Raw genomic sequence first — 15,621 nt, forward strand, 5'->3', positions numbered from 1 at the left:
ATGCCTTATGTGGTTTGATGCTCAGGGAGACTAATGTGATTGCATTTTGAGCTCGACAATGTATGCCTCGAGCATGTTTTTTGGCAGTCACAAGTAGAGCAGATATTTGTGTACTAGATTTACAGGTGTTTGCAATGATGTATGCAAAGTGTGGAGATTGGTGCATGCATTTGGAGTGCAGTTTGATGCGCTTTGGTTGCTCATGGTTTTGAGAGTGCAGTCAGTTTGTTTACTCGTTTTGTGGCCGTTTTACTGACGAAACTCTAGCGAAATTTTCCCAGGAGTTTTATGCGCATCATTTATGCGATCTAGGTAGAATTTGCGGGTTGCACTCAGCATTTGCGTGCGGTGTTCTCTGCAGGTGGGAGATTTGTGCGTGTGTATGCATCAATACCGCACAGTGTGGGCTTTGTGATTAGCTCACGGGTTTGACAGGCGTACAATTATCTTGGCACACTCATAGGAGTGAGTATTGTGATGTATGCTTGTGCGGCTACGAGCTAGGTAGCCGGATTCGAGCACTAATGGCTTGAGGTTTTTCAGCAGGTTTCAGCTACAGGTTTACAAGTTTACAGGCAGGTTTGAGGGCTTATTTGGGCGCTGAATTTTCAGCCATTGTTTCCTCTTTGCTGGTGTCCATGTATGGCTCAGTTGTAGGCTGATCTGGGACACGTTTGTGACTTGTTTATGTAGCTATTTAAGAGCTGAATTTTGGGGCTGTTTTGGGGCTGATTTGCAGCCATATCTTACAGCCATATTTGCAAACTTTTGTTGATGCGATTCGAGCCAGTTTAAGGCTGATTTGGTTGACATTTGCTACCCATTGTTGGTTGCTCTTTTGCGAGCATTATGGCTGATTTTTCATTTGACTTCCAGCGTTATGGTCTGACACAGTTTGATGGTACAAATTTTGTTGCTTGGAAGGAGCATATGCTTGTTGCATTGGCGGATTTGGGGCAGGATAAACCCTTGCGTGGTTTATCGACGAAGCCCAAGTCTATGCGTGATGATGATTGGCAGGATCTTGATGAGTTAGCCATGTCTACGATTCATTTGCATCTGGTTGAGTCTGTTGACTGGCAGGTCTCGAGGGAGACTACAACTCATGCTTTATGGTAGAGTTTACATGCTATGTACGCGACATCCATGTCTACAGGGGAGTCTAGTCCCACTTCTATGTCCATGGGAGAGATTGGTCCCACACGCAAGTCTCGACGGCATAGAGACTTGACATGTTGGCATTGTGGACATAGAGAGCACATTAGGCGTCGATGTTTCAGGCGTTTGAGACAACGGAGGCGACAGATGCGTGATGCAGATTTGGGCATGACAGATGCTAGTGAGATCAGTACGGTGGTTACTAAGTATGATTGTGACGGCGATGTCACATTTACATCTAGCTTGTCTTCAGACGATCTTATGTCTACGGATTGCATATCGGATTGCACATTGTCTTCACATTGGTTACTAGATTCAGATGCTACTTTCCATGTCACGTCGCATCGTGAGTGGTTTAGCACGTTTTCTAGTAGGAGACTCGGTTGTGTGCACATGGCTGATGGTTTTTTGTATGACATTGAGGGTGCAAGAGACGTATGTTTGTCCTTGCCCAGTGGTATGAGATTTACCCTGCGTCATGTGCGTTATGTGCCAGATCTGAGACGGGATTTGATCTCAGTCAGACAGTTACGGGATAGTGGATGTTAGATTTCGCTACGAGAGCGAGATTTTGTGATGCATTTGGGTTCGCTAGTGATTGCGAGAGGTGCCAGGAGTGGTACAGGTTACCCATTGCATGTGGATCACGCGAGAGACGGTGTTGTCTCTGTGATCATGCAGCCAGGTAGACAAATAGAGAGCAGGCGAGTCTCTTTTGCTTGTGGGTTGCAGGGTGCTTTGCATGGAGTGCAGAGTAGTGAGCTCGTTGTGCACACAGTTGGGGCACGACTTGAGCAGTCACACAGAGAGGTGACAGAGTCAGACATGCATGCTTTGCTAGTGACTGAGCAAAGCAGAGAGTCAGTTGTGCGAGATACTTCTATGCAGGATAGACAGGTAGAGCGGTCTTGCTCTAGTGAGTCACGACAGGAGGACGTTGTGCAAGAGTCTATGCATACAGAGTTAGAGCATGAGAGCTCTAGTGAGTCACAGCAGATTGAGTGGTCATGTTTGCAATGGATGATTGTAGAGGAGACTGAGATGTCAGTGATTATGAAGTCATTCCTTTCTATGCTCGACAGTGAGCATGGGGATATAGTTGTGCAGGATATGTCTTCCAGCAGACACCTAGAGCAGCTGGTTTGCTCTGAGGTTGCACGACAGGTTGATGCGTCTTTTGTGGACAGTCAGGAGATGCATGTGGCTGACACGCCTTGTCAGTTAGAGATGCCTATTGCCAGGGATATATATGTTGATGCATGCTCCGTAGAGCTAGCAGGGCCCGCTAGCATTGCATCGGCATTCGGTGGTCTCATGTGTGAGATGCTGATCTTGAGACGAGATATCGCAGCTGCAGTGGGAGCATTTGCAGTTGGGGTTGTCAGTCGTTTGTTAACTGATGATGGCATAGTGCACGAGGGAGATATGCAGGTATTACGTACATACTTGCAGTACGTGTGTGGTACGTCTAGTGGTGTATGGACTTACACGGGAGCAGGATAGCCGGATGCACACGATCACAGCCAGCCAGTGGGCATCGGTTGAGAGCGGTTTTCTCTCGCCTTTTGTAGTCTTTAGACTAGGTTCTCTTGCTTAAAGGCACAGTCGCCTTTAAGTGGGAGGTTGTTGGGGTATAGGCGTCTGTGCCTCGCCCGGCCACCCAGAGTCTGGGCGCCCACTGACTTGTATACCTTATACATAGCATAAGTGTATAGGGGGCTGCTCACTCTTGGAGTCTCCCCACCCATATCTGTGTGTCATGTGTCTCCTTCTCTCTCTCACTCTCCGTCTGTGGTGCTCCTCGATCCCCTTCAGTACCCTGGTACAGGGCCTAGTGGCGGACACCTACATGTGCAGCCCTTGGAGTCCTACATGATTTCATATCCAGTTGCTCCCCTCGCCGACTACAAAAGTCCCCGTCTCACTGTATCTATTCTTGGACATCAATTCTCAGGCGTCATAGTGGATGGTGGGTCTGGAATCAATCTAATGCCAGAATTTACCATGTCAACCTTAGGTCTGCAACCTACCTGCCCTGCTCCATTCACTGTTACATTGGCAGACCAGAGGACAGTCTACCCTGTGGACATAGTAGAGAAGGTGCCTTTGAGGGTACAAGACTTCACATTTAGCTTGGATTTTGTGGTGGTCAGTCTTCCTCGGGTGGAGGGAGGATTTCATTTGCTAATTGGTAGACCATGGTTGCCGCATACTAAGGCACTTCACGATTGGGAAAACGACGCCATGTGGATACATACTCCTGGCTCCCAAATGCAACCGATTCGACTCGAAGGAGGGATGGATCCAGTGGCTCATCACAACTCATTGTCAGTACAGTCCAATCCCGATCCTGAGCAGCCCATCCCACCTGACGGGTCTGACGAGGATCTGCTACAGTGGTTGGAAGCTACCACATCGATGCCATGCTATGTGGTCTCTATTCAAAACTCACCTGTGCCACCGGTAACATTCTCTCTTCCAACCTCTCAAGCAGACACAGGTGTCCAAAGTCCTTCAGCAGACAGTAGACCAGTCGAAGAAGTGTGTCAGCCCCAAATTCTCATGCTTCGAATGACCCGCCGATGGAAGCCCTCGGTCTCGGAGAACCTATAACACATCACCGAAGGGCGAAGAAATCTCCTCTGTATGAACTCGACAAAGATCTCCCCCTTCCTTTAGCATCTCCCAGGTCGGACGCCCCGCCCCTTCAAAAGCACTCTGTTATGTCTGGGTCTGAAGATTTACCCTTCGAGGAGCTTCCAAAAGGATGGTTACAAGAAGAGTATGTGGAGTTTCCAATAGATCAAACACCTACACATGATGTCTCGAAGCTCCAAGAGGCAGCTCACTTCTCATCTTCGGAAGCACCCTCTCCAGCTACACCCCCTGACCCGGTCAAAGAAGTCAACCTGGGAGATCCTGACAACCCTCAACACGTACTCTTAGCAGCTTGGTTATGGGAGCATCCCGCATTACTCACTCAGGTAATCTCTTTCATACACTCTTTTAAAGATGTTTTTGCCTGGTCCTACATGGATTTGGAGGGGATCCCACCAGAATTGGATGTCCACACTATACCTCTGGTTGAAGGGGCTAAGCCTGTAAGAGGCCAAGCTTACAAGCTCAACCCGAAGTATGCTAAGGCAATCAAGTCAGAGTTAGAAAAAATGCAAGAGGCAGGGATCATTGTACCTGTGGAGCATTCTGAGTGGTTATCACCCATGGTGATAGCGCCTAAGAAGCAGTCCAACCAAATCCGTGTGTGCGTAGATTACCGCGCTCTTAACAAGGTAACTATCCGAGATGGTTTCCCAACACCTTTCACTGAGCGTGTGCTCGAAGATGTAGCAGGGCATGTATTGTACAGTTTCATGGATGGGTTTAGTGGATACAATCAGTTGGGCATCCATCCAAGTGATCAACTGAAAACGGCCTTTGTGACTCCCTGGGGTATTTTCATCTACACTAGAATGTCTTTTGGGTTGAAAAATGCTCCACCTTCTTTCAATAGGGCGGTATATCTCATCTTTTGTCCTCTGCTCACGGATCATCTTCGCATCTTCATGGATGATTTTTCGACCTTCTCACGTGCTCAATGTTCAACCCCAGTGGAGAATCTAGAAAGGGAAGGTTTGGCTATTGTGTATGCTCTGCAAAAATTTCGGCATTATTTATTAGGGGTCCACTTCACAGTTATTACTGATCACCATGCCCTGCGCTATCTGCTCAACAAGCCGCAAGTTGCAGGTTGAGTATGGCGATGGCTACTCTTATTTCAAGAATTTGATTTTGAAGTGGTACTCAGGCCCAGCAAACATCATGTCCTTGCCGACCACCTTTCTAGCGTTCACACAGGTGAAGAAGCAACGGGGGTTGCTGACGACTTTCCAGATAGCAGTCTCTTTAAGGTGGATACCACTCCGGAATGGTACAGCGATGTTTTGCATCTGCTTTATACTGGCCTATACCCAGAGAACGCTTCTCCACTGCAGAAGAGAAGACTGTTGTTGAAGTCTAGGCCATTCACTCTGATTGGGGGCCAACTACACAAGTCAGGACAGGATGGTGTTCTAAGGCGGTGTGTCTCCCCTCATGAAGTCGAGTATATTTTGGAGGATGCCCACAGTGGTCCCATTGGTGGCCATTACCCTGGTCATATTACTGCCCAGAAAATTCTCCAGTGTGGCTTATGGTGGCCCTGTATTTTTTGCGACGCAATTGCCTATGTAAAAGTATGTGATGTATGTCAGCGTTGTGGCCCTAAACCAAGCAAGCAATCAAACCGACCTCTGCAGGTCTCTATGGCATGGCAGCCCTTTGAGAGATGGGGCATTGATTTTGTAGGTCCAATTACTCCCTCCGCCCAACCTAGCAATCAGAAGTATCTCTTGGTGGCTACAGATTATGCAACAAAGTGGGCAGAGGTACTGGCATCAACGGACTGCAGTGGCACTACGGTAGCCAAGTTTCTCTACGAAAATATTTTGTGCAGGTTTGGATGTCCCTTGGAAATCACCAGTGACAGGGGTAGTCACTTTGTAAATGAAACAATTTCAAACTTGCTTGCCAACTACAAGATTTTTCACCGAAAATCTTGTTCCTATTACCCTAGAGCAAACGGGTAGGCAGAGAGCACTAATAAGGTTTTGATAGCACTCCTACGCAAAGCATGTCATCTTCATCCTTCGACTTGGGCTCAAGCTATCCACGGCACCCTTTGGGCATATCGAACTTCTTTCAAAGCCACAACCAATCACACCCCATTTCAATTAGCTTTCGGTTTGGAAGCGATAGCACCCTTCGAATTCAACTCAAGATCTCCGCGAGTCGGCAGTCTGCGTGCCAATGGAGATTTGGGGTCGGCATCTGTCTCTCGTCTTTTCCTTCTGGATGAAAGCCGAAGTTTGGCTTCTCTGGCTCTGGAAGCAAAGCAGCTTCGTCGCAAAGCCTGGCATGATCGCCATCTCAAAAAGCCGCAAATAACGCAAGGAGCATTGGTGCTACTGTATCAAGCTAAGTTTCTGAAAAAAGCAAAGAAGTTGGTCCCAACATGGCAAGGACCATATAAGGTGATGGAGATTCTACCCCACGGAGATGTACAATTAGCCACCCTCGAAGGAGTTCCGCTACCTTTAGTCAATGGATCTAGGATCAAATCTATCATGCTTGAGCTGACGATCAACGAACTAAACGGTCCAAAATCAAGTGTTGATCTTCGCCGACTCCTGAACCCTTAAATAACGTCGGAATCACTATCTTCGACATCCCTGCTATTCTTTTTCATATTATCTCATACACCCTCTCCTTATACAGCTCTCCTTCTGCTGACTCTGTTGCGTTCAATGGGTTTGATTCTAGAATTGGATAAACCCTCCCCTTCACTCTCTGTCTTCAATCTCTGTCTGTATCCTATGTAACCCCTCTTCTGTGTTGTGTGTAGGAATGATTCTAGTCTTGGGCATAATGTCACAAAGTGATGACGTGGCGGACAGCAGAAACCCTAATTTCTGCCAGAAACCCTAAAATTCCTGCAAACCCTAATTTTTGCCAAAAACCCTAAATTCCGGAAATCGCGGAGGCGGATTTTTTTTTATTTTTTTTTTTTAAATTTTGGAAAATGATGAGCGACGCGAATTTTGCTTTTGCTTTTTTTTTATTAAAAAAAAAAAGAGAAAAGACTCTCTAAGAGAGAGAGAGAACTGATGCTTTTGATTTTAAAAGCTTTTGGGGCTTTGCTTTTGGGCATCCCTTGTAACCTTTAAATTAGTGGTGAGGGCCTCACTTCTCAGGGCATCTGGACGCAGAGTCTGAGAGTGAAACCCTAACCGCTCTCTTGTACTTTGATGATTGATTAATACAAAAAGAAATACCGAAAGGGGCGCCAGTCTTTGGGGCCAATATCTCTAGGCACGGAACTCCGCCGGGCCAGTGCAAATCTATTGTGATCTGTGAATTGTTTTGAAGTGGTTATTTGGTGCTGTCGCGGTTGATTCTTGACTTGGAGTGTCCAAGTTTGTTACACATAACCTAACCTCCTCAACCCCGGCTTAAGCCCTTTTTCAAAGCACAAAATTCTTTGATCTATAACGTCTCAAGTGAAACTCGGTTCTTTTGCTATGCATAAATGCCTTAGTATTCTTGAGTGGGGTATTTATGAAGGTAATTTTTTCACTAGCAATTTTACTTCGCGTTTTATCTGCCACGGATTTTCAGAGAGGTTAGATGATCTCCGATTTCGGGAATCTTTCCTGCTCATGCCTTGCTAGTCCCTTTGCTTGTTTGGTGCTTCTGATGTCCTCTCACTCATTCTTTGTGCTTTTGAGTGCCTCAAAAATATCCATATCACCTCACCTCACCCTGTAGCCTTGTTGCCCTAACTCTCCCCTCACCTCCGCCTTGCTTTTTCTATCAACCAAGTGTGGTAGATTGGTCATGCCATTTCATTTCCCTCTTGAATTACAAGTCTTGAGTTCAACTCCTCGTAGCTAGATCTTTAAGGTCTCTTGGGATAGTTTCCTACACGTTAAAACTCTCTCCTTATTTTTCTTCAACCCTCTGCCCTCACCCCTCGACCTTGCCTCTCCTCTCAACCCCCTCCCTTAGCCCTAGCCCACCCCTAGCTCCTCGCCCCCTCCCCCTCACCCTCGCCCTTGCCCTCCCCCTATCCCCTCGCCCTCGCCCTCCCCTCTCGCCCTACCCCTATCTCCTCGTCCTTGCCCTCGCCCTTGTCCCTCCCCTCACCCTCGCCCTCCCCATATCCCCTCGCCCTCGCCTCTCGCGCTACCCTTGTCCCCTCGCCCTAGCCCTCCCCATATCCCCTCGCCCTCGCCCCTCGCCCTACTCATCGCCCTCGCCTCTCGAACTCCCACCCCCTCGCCCTCATCGCCCTCGCCCTTGCATTCTTTCAAAATCGCCCTCGCTCGCCAGCTTTTCCCCACTGCCCTCGCTCGCCAATGGTTCCACCGCTTACTTTAAGGCTAAAGCATACTTCAAATGCGTTATTTTTCCCTGCGAAAAGCACTTCCCAGCGAAAAGCAAGTAGCGTCTATAAATTGAAGCACTGGTTCACCATTCAGTCAATCAGCTTCCATCGCTGGCCATCACCAGTTCCTCTCTCTCTCTCTCCAGCTTGATCTCGACCTTGTAGCAAGGACTTTGCTCTTGCTACAGTGAGGACTTAACAATACAGGTTTGTAAGCATTCATCAGTTGCAGATTCTCGGTATATTGTATCAAGATGGTTCGTACTAGCAATCGAGAGCAGCACCTACAGTCCGAGGAAGAGTCCTTTGCCTCCTCTGGGGATAGCTTTGACAATAACTCAGACTATACTCCTAGTTCAGAGCAGCTTTCAAGAGAATCTTCTAAGGAAGATTCTCCCCAATCAATCATTGTTGGCAAGGTCACCACTCTCCAGGTGCCTCGCCCTTCTGGTGCCATTTCGAAGGTACTCTTACAAATGATATATCATTTACAGACACCAAACCCGGCACTTAAAGAGGTGTTCTCTCCGCAGCAAATGATACACCTAGGTCTCCAAAATTCGGCTCAAGCCGACTTGTCCTGCACAATCTCCACTGCCAAGCTATGTGCCCTCTTGCTTACTTTTCCAAAGCTTAATGGAATTACACTTACATTGGAGGATATCGGACAGTCTATGAGAATTTTGAATGTGCTAGGAACCTTTGCCCGCCACCAAAACCTTCTCGAATCTCTCCCCAGAAGAAACTGCAAATGCTTGCCAAGAACTGTTGTTGGACTCACATGCAGACTATCACAAGAGTCAACAGTTGTATTCAGTTTTAAAGTATTATTTTTTACTGCGCACACCGGAAAGAATAGGGGTTCCATCTTCTCCAGGTTCTCCAACAATATGCGATGCTTTTTTTTGTCTCTACCACTGCCTGTCGTATCCATTTCACCATCTGTTGTTTAAAGCGCTACAGGACAGGGCAAAGCGTTTTCGGACTCAGCGTAAAGGGAAAGCGGAAAGGTTCAATTGCTATGCAACCCCTATTATGTATTGGGTAGTGCAAATTATGCAACAAAAGGCAGATGCGACAGCTGTTCTCAGCCAAAGAACAAGCACAAGGCCGTTCCAAAATGGCCAAAGGGAAAGGCACCTTGCGCAAGAGGACAAAAGTACAAAAAGATTCGATTGAGCAGCTAGCAACACTACCCATCTCCGAATCACAGGTCAAAATCTATGACGTCCATACTGCAACACCAACAGTGCGTATATCTACTTCTGTGGCCACCTCTACTTTCACACCACCTCTTGTGAGTAGTGTTGCAGTCACCAAAACACAACCTCCAGTTGTGTCGACAGCACCACGTACTACTCTTAGTGCAAGGACACCTAGGAATACTACAGGGGCATCTAGCTCTAGGACACCTACATCGAAACAACATGACATATATGCTAATTTTGCGCCTCAAGCCGACAGACTTTTAGATGCGGACAGAAGAGCCATTTCGACGATTATGGATGCAACCCTCTCATGGCAAGGTACCAACGGTCTGCATCGTGCTGTCTATGACAGTATGCAAAGGGAAGTGCGCAACCATCTTCAACGAGCGATGAATAGGGACATGTTAATTGCTACGGCTCAAGATCGCATAAAGATCCTCACTCAACAGGTAGTGGATCTCAAACATATTGTCCACACTCAACAAATACAGTTAAAAGAGGCAAATGATATGGCCGCAGCAGTTCAAGACCTCTCTCCTGTGGTACATACAGTGTGTCCCTCATGTGCCAAATACCAAGCTGTAGCCGTTTCACAGACAATTACAACTACAACTACAGCTACAGCCCCGGTTTCTACGCAAGTTCCTGCTATGGCAACACAGATACAGACGGATGTTTCCAAAGCCCATTCAGGGGATTCTCAAACAGCAGAGAAAACAAATCCTACCAATATGGAGTCTAAGCCAGCAGGATCAGTTTCATCACAATTTCATGGACCCTCTATGGTCTCCCCTTCCCAGTCCACCTCTTTCCCTCAGCACTTCTACAACTTCCCTGGATTCCAACCACCTGTTCCACCATCTCAGCCTCCCCAGTCCTTTCCTGGGGTTTCCACCCGCTCCACCTACTCACCCTACTAAGTTTGTTGCTCATGGGGTGGCTACTCCATATCCGATGTACCCTCCTCATGGCCACTACCCCTCACGATACACATGGCCTCCATCTCCTTACCCACCTTTCTACCAGCCTCCTCCTCCTCCTCCATCATCCGACCACCAACAGTAGATTGCCGATCTTTCAGTTCTTCAGTTCCGCTCTCCGGGACGGGCAACGGTCTTGTGGCGGGCAACCTGTAGCAGGCTACAGTGTCACTTTCACAGGACAGTTAGTTTACAGTTGGTCTTTGGTCTGGTTGGTTGACAGTAGACGGACTCGTTGGGCATCGACATGTGGCAAGGATACGGTGGTATAATGGACATCGTGGCTAGGTCACCACCGCCACCCAATGGGGATAGACTTAGGTGATGCCATTTATGAGCCGTTGGTGGCTCTTTATGATTGTATATATGAGTAGTAGCGTTTGGTCAGAGTATCTTGTAAGTAGTCGTCTAAAGTGAGTCTATACACAGAGCACATCTTCACCATCCCGGCACATCTGAGCCTCGACACCCCCATTGTACCTGTGAGTCCTGGGCTGGAGCTGAGTGTGTTGCTACGCTAGAGTCTGTATCAGTCTTTGAGATAGTCGAGTCATATGTTTTGGTCTGTTGTTGTGCCTTTGTGAGCTCTGTTGATGTCTATTGTTTCCTTTCTTTTCAGTCTGTTTGAGTGAGATTGTCACGCACATTGCACTGAGGACCACCCACTGTAGAGAGCACGACACATTATCCGCGCTACAGAGAGCACGACATTGTTTCCTGCTACACAAAGGCATGAATAAATGCAAAGCAAAGAACTTGTTACAAATTTGATAGTGTTTAAGATGGTTGAAATGCTAAGGTAACATAGAAAATCAATAATCATAAACATAGTGAGTTGAATTTAAACACTCGTTGAGTCACATAAAAGGAAATGTGATCATGGTGTAAGAATCGAGTATCCGCTTTGTCCACCTCTTCCTTCAATTTAGTATTCCAATTCTTATCGAGGGTGGTTTGCAAGTGGTTGAATAGGGATGGGCCCAATGCAAGAGGAGTCGATGTGTATACTTGAGAGGGCACGCAGGTTGGTGACCTCCTTCAACGACATCCACATAGTCAGTTGAATTTAAACATAGAAAATCAATAATCATAAACATAGTCAGTTGAATTTAAACACTCGTTGAGTCACATAAAAGGAAATGTGATCATGGTGTAAGAATCGAGTATCCGCTTTGTCCACCTCTTCCTTCAATTTAGTATTCCAATTCTTATCGAGGGTGATTTGCAAGTGGTTGAATAGGGATGGGCCCAATGCAAGAGGAGTGGATGTGTATACTTGAGAGGGCACGCAGGTTGGTGATCTCCTTCAACGACATCCACATCGATGCCACTCGCGATCTTACCATGTTGGATGGATCAACAACAACTTGCCGTTTCTTCCTCACTAACTATGTGGCTTCATACACTCCAAACTTCTCAAGAGACTTGGATCTCTTCTGGGGAAAGACATGTGGGCAAAATTGCAGCTCTTCCCCTTGTGCAATAGGTGCACATGAACTTTGTTGGCACCAGCGTTTTGTTAAATTGCTTGTAAGGGCAAGGCTTACAAGACCACCCAAATGCAACCTTATATGCATCATTTCCCACCATTGGCAAAGGATGTTTTTGTTTGGAGGAGATGATATTTGGACGTAAGTAAGAATGTCCCCACAGATGGTCGCATACACTAACGATTGAGGTTGAGAGAAAAGCAAGTGTTCATATTTAGCATGCATAAAATGTAATACGTTTCACGTAATTCGATACATGTGAGGGTTATGCATGTGATGCTTTACTTTCCTCTTAACGATATGCCATTGTGACGTCTTTTTGTGGATGATCCGGGCCACCCCAAAAGGATTTGATACATGTTATAGGATGTTTTTTGAGGGTCACATGTACATAAAAGCATGCATGCACGTAGTGTACATGCGTTGTGTTAGATAGGTGACGCTATGCATATAATGACGCCTTGGTCTATGTCATCCTGATAGACAGACAAAATAAAACAAAACTTGTAATTGATCAATCTTATTCAACTGTCATTCTGCTCCGCTCAGAGCCTAGAGACTAAGCAGTGACCGGTCCTCATTTATTTGGACACAGGTGCATCTAATCTGTGCTGTCACAACCAATTAGCACCCCAACATACCATGATCACTATCTGCCTAATGACACAACTTCTAAAATGAATTCAGAGCCATCCTAAAAATCCAGCAGGATCCATGGCTTTTATGACTCTCTTTCTTTTGTGACTCTTTCTAAGGAGAGATATCATCATCAATTGTACCTCGTTCTGGTGTCATGAGTCATCTTGGCCTTTCAGAGACATAAATATATCTTCCTTTCTTTCTAACAGAAGCTACTAACTAAACAAGAAACTCCACCAACATTGATTAAGTAGCAAGCTGTGCAGTAGCATGTTGGTAGATGCATTGTTAAACACAATCGGAAACCAAGAGTATTAAATATGAGCTTTATTTGTTGCCAATCTTAGAGCCTCATAGAAGATTTGTAAGGCTAGACATTGGAATCATAGTGAGAATTTTTTGACAGAGTGGAAGCATTGATTTTTGCACACACAAACTAGTGGTTTGTATCCAAGGCATTGAATGAAAAGGCAAATATAGTTCATCAAACATTGAAACAAAGGGCAGAACTTGGTCTCACGAAGCTCACCTGCTCATCTCTTGTCAAAGCCAATGTATTGAGTTGGCCATGCTGTGAACTTGAAAGTACTAATTGTGGAATGGTGTTTATTCTCCTATCCCAGACATATATTTCACCATGCTTTCTTCCACTGGCAAGAATTCTTTGTAGGCATAACATAAAGCCCAAGTCATGATCCAGAATTGGTAACACTTATTTATGGCAGACCAAGATGAAATTCCATTGAATGTGTTCATGTAAGGACCACCTTTTCTCACCAAGTTTGCAAAAAGCAAGATCAGATAAGCCTGTAGATTCAACCTTCTCTGCATTCGCACTCACTTTCAGCACCTTAAAAACGCCACCAATTAGCTAAATGACAGTCCATGTAGATAGATTATTGCATCAGAAAGTTTTTCCTTAACATCTCACCTGTGATGGATCATCAGAGACCCGAGAAATATCATAGCAGAACACTTTGCCAACGTAGCCTGCAACGCATGCAACCTGCAGACAGCATCGTGAGCTCTGAGCTTTTTGCAATGCCATGCCTTTTCCTCTTATGGAATCCATTTAATCATATAAGAATGTACGAAGTGCAGTCAATAATGGTACCCACTAACTAATGATCATGCCTTGTTTCCAGTTAACTTCTTAATTACCACTCTTGAAGTCCAGTTTCAACAAAATGGAGATAACCCTACTACTCACCATTCCAAGAAGATCTTTCTTCTTTGACAAGAAACTCATAACCTCAATCCAAGATTGAATGTGTAGCCCACCTCACTGAAATTCTCTCTTCAATCTTCCCTAGCTTTGACAGATATTGATTAAGAGAGCTATCTTTCAACCAAGAATTAGACATCAATGGCAAACTTTGGTCTTTGCTGACACATGAGGGACCAAAATTGGCCTACGAAGTCAAGTGAATATGCATGTAAGTGCAGGTCAAGAAAGTAAAGAACCTTCTTTCGCAATAATGTACCTCGTCCTGATTTTGAGGATTCCAAGCCACAGCTTCAAGATGTGGGCATACCAATAATTGCATCACAGCCATCATCGAGGTTTTTTTGGAGCCTAGTTGAACAAGAAACAGAAATTGTGTAGTAGGCATTGTGATTAGGGATCGAATGCACAACTGAAAAGATGTATTGCAAGCAAAATGATCAATAAAGTTCCAGGATGAATTCGATGACCATGCAGCTAACCTTGAGCATGGCAGATTAAACTTTCATAATCGTGAACTGCTAGAGAACCATTGTTGGTGACTGCAGCTAAATACACACCCTGGGATTGATGATTGAGAAAAACTATTTCAGAAGCAAAAGGCACATAATTAAGACACAAACTTTGATAAATGTTTACCATTATCAAATTTATTGATTCACTTAATGTAGCTAAGTGTACGAGTATCAATCTTGCATGTTCAAATCAAGTAGTGAAAGATGACTGTGATAACAGTAATAATAAAACTTTGAGCTAAGCTAGATTCTAGAAAAAATTGATCTGTGTACATCTACATCTGAAGAGATAATTGAATGGTCAGACAAAAATGCTGAACATGACTTACCTTACAATCAAAGGCAAGACCAGAAATATAAGGCCTACAGAAAAACGTCACTGTGAGCAAAATACATTACTGCAAGGTGAAAACGCAAAGACACATTTGAACGTTCTAGGTGACTAGAATGAGACTAAGATACCCTTACCCCACTTAACGTGCATCAAACAAGTGCACAAAGACAAATAAGAATACATTTCACTTCAGTTAGTCCTGTGATGGAGCCCGCAGGCAGCTAGACATCCAAGAAATGGCCTTGAGAATAAGTGAAACTTATAGGTTCTCTTGAAATCTCACATTTTCTCAAAACCATTCCATTTCATCAAAATTAGATTGGAAATAATTTGCCTCAACAGAAGTGCTAGAAGCTATAGAGCTTAAATGGTCTCATTCAATCTTGAGTTAACTTGCAGCATTGTGTGCAAGCCCTTTTGATGATCATCTGCCCAAGTTTAAGGTACATCCATATAGGTAAATAAAGATGGATTAAAAAGACTCACTTCAATTATTCCTTTGATGCAGCTTCACATCAACAAGCTAAAGGACACGTAAACAAGAAGTGCTTTCCTTTGATTGCAAGCTGTTAAAGAGAAAGCAACTGAACAGTTGCACTCTCCCCTCAAGGTGTTAATGACAATCAATCAAGTCCCCCAGGTCCATTAGAAAAAAGGTAGCTCCTGCCTCACAGGAGGTGGCACAATTATTTCATGGCTCTTTTACCCGGACAGCCACATTGCAACAAACATACAAGCAAGTGAAAGAGCTAGATAGCCAGACGAAGGTAATACAGAAACAGAAGAAGGTGTCCACAATGCCTTGAGATGCAGTAGGAGAATGAAGCAGCTCAAAAATGCAGTGACAATTAATCAGAAGATTTCAGGCCAAAAATTTATGAAGAGAGTTAAAGAAGGCCCTCCTAAGAGACTACACATGAAAGTTAGCTCAGTTTTTTTTGGAACTGCGCTCGTTGCTGCTGCTTCACGCTTCCCGCCCTCCTTCTCGCCTCGCTGCACGCTCCCCTCCTTGCCTCCTCCCTAACCTCCCCATTCGCTATCCCCCGCTGCCTCTCCCCCTCTCGCTGCCCAGCTTGCTGCCCGCAGCCGT

At 45.4% G+C, this 15,621-nt stretch overlaps 1 protein-coding gene across 2 annotated transcripts in view; it reads right to left on the bottom strand.

The window, feature by feature from the left end:
- The window catches only part of LOC147447008 (Transducin/WD40 repeat-like superfamily protein), a 99,738-nt gene that overhangs the window by 42,915 nt on the left and 41,202 nt on the right, over positions 1–15,621 (bottom strand). For both annotated transcript variants that reach the window (XM_086524230.1, XM_086524229.1), the window contains exons 5-10: positions 14,527–14,560; positions 14,165–14,243; positions 13,942–14,033; positions 13,389–13,463; positions 13,225–13,307; positions 12,987–13,119 (exon numbers count right to left, since the gene is read on the bottom strand). In XM_086524230.1, coding sequence (XP_086380356.1) covers positions 12,987–13,119; positions 13,225–13,307; positions 13,389–13,463; positions 13,942–14,033; positions 14,165–14,243; positions 14,527–14,560 — 496 coding nt within the window. The remainder of the gene's footprint in view (positions 1–12,986; positions 13,120–13,224; positions 13,308–13,388; positions 13,464–13,941; positions 14,034–14,164; positions 14,244–14,526; positions 14,561–15,621) is intronic.

This window comes from Adiantum capillus-veneris, chromosome 11 (genome assembly GCF_014529385.1).
Source record: "Adiantum capillus-veneris isolate H3 chromosome 11, ASM1452938v2, whole genome shotgun sequence".
In the NCBI taxonomy this organism is placed as follows: domain Eukaryota; kingdom Viridiplantae; phylum Streptophyta; class Polypodiopsida; order Polypodiales; family Pteridaceae; genus Adiantum; species Adiantum capillus-veneris.